This window comes from Harmonia axyridis, chromosome 4, assembly GCF_914767665.1.
Source record: "Harmonia axyridis chromosome 4, icHarAxyr1.1, whole genome shotgun sequence".
Classification (NCBI taxonomy): Eukaryota; Metazoa; Arthropoda; class Insecta; order Coleoptera; family Coccinellidae; genus Harmonia; species Harmonia axyridis.
The window spans coordinates 41,297,411-41,301,290 of NC_059504.1; the positions used below are offsets into that span (position 1 = coordinate 41,297,411).

The following is a 3,880-nucleotide window of genomic DNA, read 5'->3' on the forward strand; positions in this document are numbered from 1 at the left end:
TGACAACCATCACTTTGACAGAAGACCATTGTTGTTTAGGATAATTCATATTAATTAATTATTTTGTTATTATATTTTTTTGTTCATAATTGTTTCAAAATATTGATATCAACGTAATGCAACTCAATTCTCAATAAATAGGAACTGAAATAGTATATACCTATAAAAAGGAAAACCAATGTAAAAATGAATTACAAAGTAATGTTGAAATAATTATGGATTCAATATTTTTGATAATTCATTGTTAAAAGTCACTTCTAACCACTTTCAGGTATCGAAGTTCTTAAAAACTTCAGTTTTACGTTGAAAATTTGTGCAGTAAAACTGTCTGCGCGACTCACCCTGTATATTGTATGGAATTTCAAGGGTTGTCCCAGCTGATTCAAGGGGTAGAAGATGTACAGGTGGTTCTTTCAGCAGATGTGACATTCAGTTCACACCGAAAGCAAACCCGTCTTGATAATTACCAACGGCTGACTGAAGTTAATAAAGACAAAGAAAGTGATATTAACTTCAACAGGGTGTTTGTTATCATACCAAATATCGATGATATTGTCTCCCGAAATGTCCAACTAGCGGAGACGAAAGTCTGAATCTCTCAACTGGTTTTATGATAATTTGAACCGGAATAGCACCATTAACTCAATCAATCCATAATTTGATCGTTTGAAGAATGGTGGTGCCACCTTAATGAATCGTTTATAGGAGCAAGTACGTCATGTGATATTGTAATGATTTACTGCTATGTAATTTGTTATATTGATAAGTAGTACGATGCTGATACTCGATATAAACGCTGAGTTTAACTATAAATTTTTCTTGGTTATTAATTCTATCGGATTTCCCGTTTTTCTCAACTTTTTTGTGAGGTTTGTCATGGTCAATAATTTTTTTAGTCTCACTTAAACATATACGTTCCATTGATATCGGAAAGAAATATAGCTATTATTTTTCTATTGTTTCAATTCTAAAGACTTCTATCCTCGCATAATAAAGGATTTTCCAATAAGAGGTTTCATTCTGAATAGCCCGCCATCTGAACGGTTGTCATTTTTGAAGTTGTCATCTTTTGACATTTGACAAGTAAAACTACGCTCTACTAAAAATAAAACTTAACTTAACGCATTGAAATATCCGTTAAGTGTTGAAACTTTTATCATTTTATCGTATTTTATCAGTTGTTCTTCAGCGACGCACACGCCTTCGATTCCTCACATTAGTAACTTGTCCGATAAGGTCAAAATTTTCCACCAGTTTCACTCTTGCTGGCCGAGAAGATGCTTCACGACCACCCAAAGTGGTTTAGTCGTGCGAACTGTGACTGCAAAAATTTTACCATTTTTGTAGTGAATTTCAACAATTATAGGTGAAGGTATCAGTCACAAGGAACTATTTATGTATAATTTATTCAGCAGCAACGTTTCGGGAAATTTATTCCCTTCCTCAGGCTAAAAACAATTTTACCTAAATTAGTAATGGGTAGCATGAGATCTTGAATATGAACTAACTAAAAATATACTCTCAGCAAAACAATATAGAACAAACACACAGGTTCACCGTGTATTACAATTGAAAAAACAAACAATCAACACTCGAAACTGGAACATAAAAAACGCAAATGAAAATTACACCAGCTCACCTTGTGAATAAGAAATTACGATGTGAATCATTTGAAGAAATTCAAATTCGTGGAGAAAATAAAAATAACAATTTTCTTTCATCTCGGGGATCCAAACAAACTCTCTGACGTATCGGTCGCAGGTTCATCCATTCGAATGTAACACAGAACTGCACCAGATGGAAAGTGATATGTCATGAAGATTATAATTTTATTTCTTTAATCAGGTTCGAATATACGATGTTCAGTGAACCTATATCAGACCGCGCATTGATTGAATTCGGGTGTCTCTTGATGAAGAGCATCTCTTTGAAATTACGTTTGAACCAATTGTTCTCCCTGGTCAGAATTTTCGCGTCATCAAAATCAAACTGATGTCCCTCAGACATGGCATGCTGTGCAAGCGCAGTTGTGTTGGATTGTTTCATGCAATCTGATTGATGTTGTTTAATCCTGGTACCAAAATACTGTCTAGTTTGTCCGATATATGTACCTGTACAATCTTTACAATTGACTCTGTAAACCAAACCCGATTGCCTGTAATCCGGATCCCTGTCCTTAAGTTGGGAAAATAGTTTTCTGACGGTCTTATTATAATATGAGACGATAATTGATGACGAATTCCTCATAACTTTTATCAACCTCTGGCTTAATCCCGGTATATAAATAAGTTTATTGTACTTTTTATCAGCACCATCCGAGTCAGGTGGACAACTAGGAGTCACCATAGGAGTAGAAGTGTGAAAAATTCTACTAACAAGGCTTCTCGGGTACCCATTCTGAATGAGTAAAGTTGCTTGCTCTATAAAATTTTTTGTATGGAATGACTCGTGAGACATATCGAGGATCTTATGTCTTATGGATTTGATTATTGCAATTTTTTGGGATGTGGTATGTAACGAACTGAAATGTAATGTTCTGTGAGAAGCAATAGGCTTAGAGTATAAATCGGTCTTCAAGTGTCCGCCCTCTCTTATGATCCAGACATCCAAAAACGGAATTCTACCATTTTCTTCAATTTCATGTGTGAATTGTAGGTCACAATGAAAGCTGTTAAAAATTCTCAAAACAATTTCTATTTTATCACGAGGGACCGCCATGATTATGTCATCAACATAGACAAAGATAAAAGGTATAAAAAAGTCCAATGACAACAGAACAAACTTGATGAGATTGTTCATAATTAATTCAGCTAAAATCGGTGAAGCCGGGTTTCCCATAGCCGAGCCTCTGACCTGTGCATAAAATTTTCGATTATACTGAAAATAACTATTTTTGAACACAAAGTTGACTATCGCAACGATGATATCTAGAGGAATATCTATAAAATTCTTGAATACAGGCCAGTTTTCATGTAACAACCGTATCACTAGATCTTGGGGAATATTCGTAAAAAGAGATTTCACATCCACGCTTATCAAGACATACCCCTCAGGAATGTCTGGTATAGTACCAATTCTAGAAATGAGATCGACAGAGTTTTTAATCGAGTACGAGAATAAGGGTCTGATTTTTCCCAACATAGCGCAAAGAAACTTCGAAATATTATATGTAGGTGCATTACAACAAGATACTACCGGTCTCAGTGGATAACCTACCTTATGAACTTTAACTAGACCATAAATTTTAGGGGGAATGGAATTATACTTTCTCAACTTTTTTCCTTCACTATCTGTTATTAGCAAACAAGTTTCTAAATGTTTGACAAGTTTGTTAGATTCAACCTGGATCTTGATTGTTGGGTCCGATTTAAGAGGCTTATACGTTACAGAATCTGAAAGCAAATCCATCATTTTTTGTTCATATTCAACTCTATCTATTAAAACAGTTTTGTTGCCCTTGTCAGCATTAACCACATATATGTCTGGATTGTTTTTGAGGTAATTACGAGTTTTCTTGAAAATGTACAGTAAATATCTGTGAAAAATATCAGATGAATTGGTTTTGAAGTTCTTATAAAAACCGTAGATTATATTACATAATGTTGCACGTAAACTATTCTTATCATCATTATTAAGGCTATCATGAGACATAATAAAGTTTTCAATATCCGACAACAAATCCAACCAATTCAACAATTCAACAATTATGTTGAAAAATTCATTACAAAAATGGTAACCCTGGTCGACCCAAAGTAACATCTGCAAGGAAAGACCATTCTATCGCAAATTTTACTCGACGGAATCGAACGGTTTCTGTAAAAGCCCTTCGAAGTCAATTTTTGAGGACCAATAGACGGGTAGTCTCCACTAGTACCATAAG

At 34.5% G+C, this 3,880-nt stretch overlaps 1 protein-coding gene across 1 annotated transcript; it reads right to left on the bottom strand.

Annotated features, from left to right (window-relative positions):
* Nucleotides 1-1,390: 1,390 nt before the first annotated feature.
* LOC123677874 lies at nucleotides 1,391-3,603 on the bottom strand. Its single transcript, XM_045614604.1, has 2 exons — nucleotides 1,640-3,603; nucleotides 1,391-1,448 (listed from the first exon to the last, which is right to left on the bottom strand). Exon 1 carries the CDS (start codon nucleotides 3,409-3,411, stop codon nucleotides 1,822-1,824), a length of 1,590 nt encoding a protein of 529 aa, XP_045470560.1. The 5' UTR covers nucleotides 3,412-3,603; the 3' UTR covers nucleotides 1,391-1,448; nucleotides 1,640-1,821.
* Between the last annotated feature and the right edge of the window lie 277 nt (nucleotides 3,604-3,880).

Excerpts from the sequence above, each read along its gene's own strand:
- LOC123677874 (XM_045614604.1), bottom strand. The coding sequence starts at position 3,411 with ATGATGGATTTGCTTTCAGATTCTGTAACGTATAAGCCTCTTAAATCG.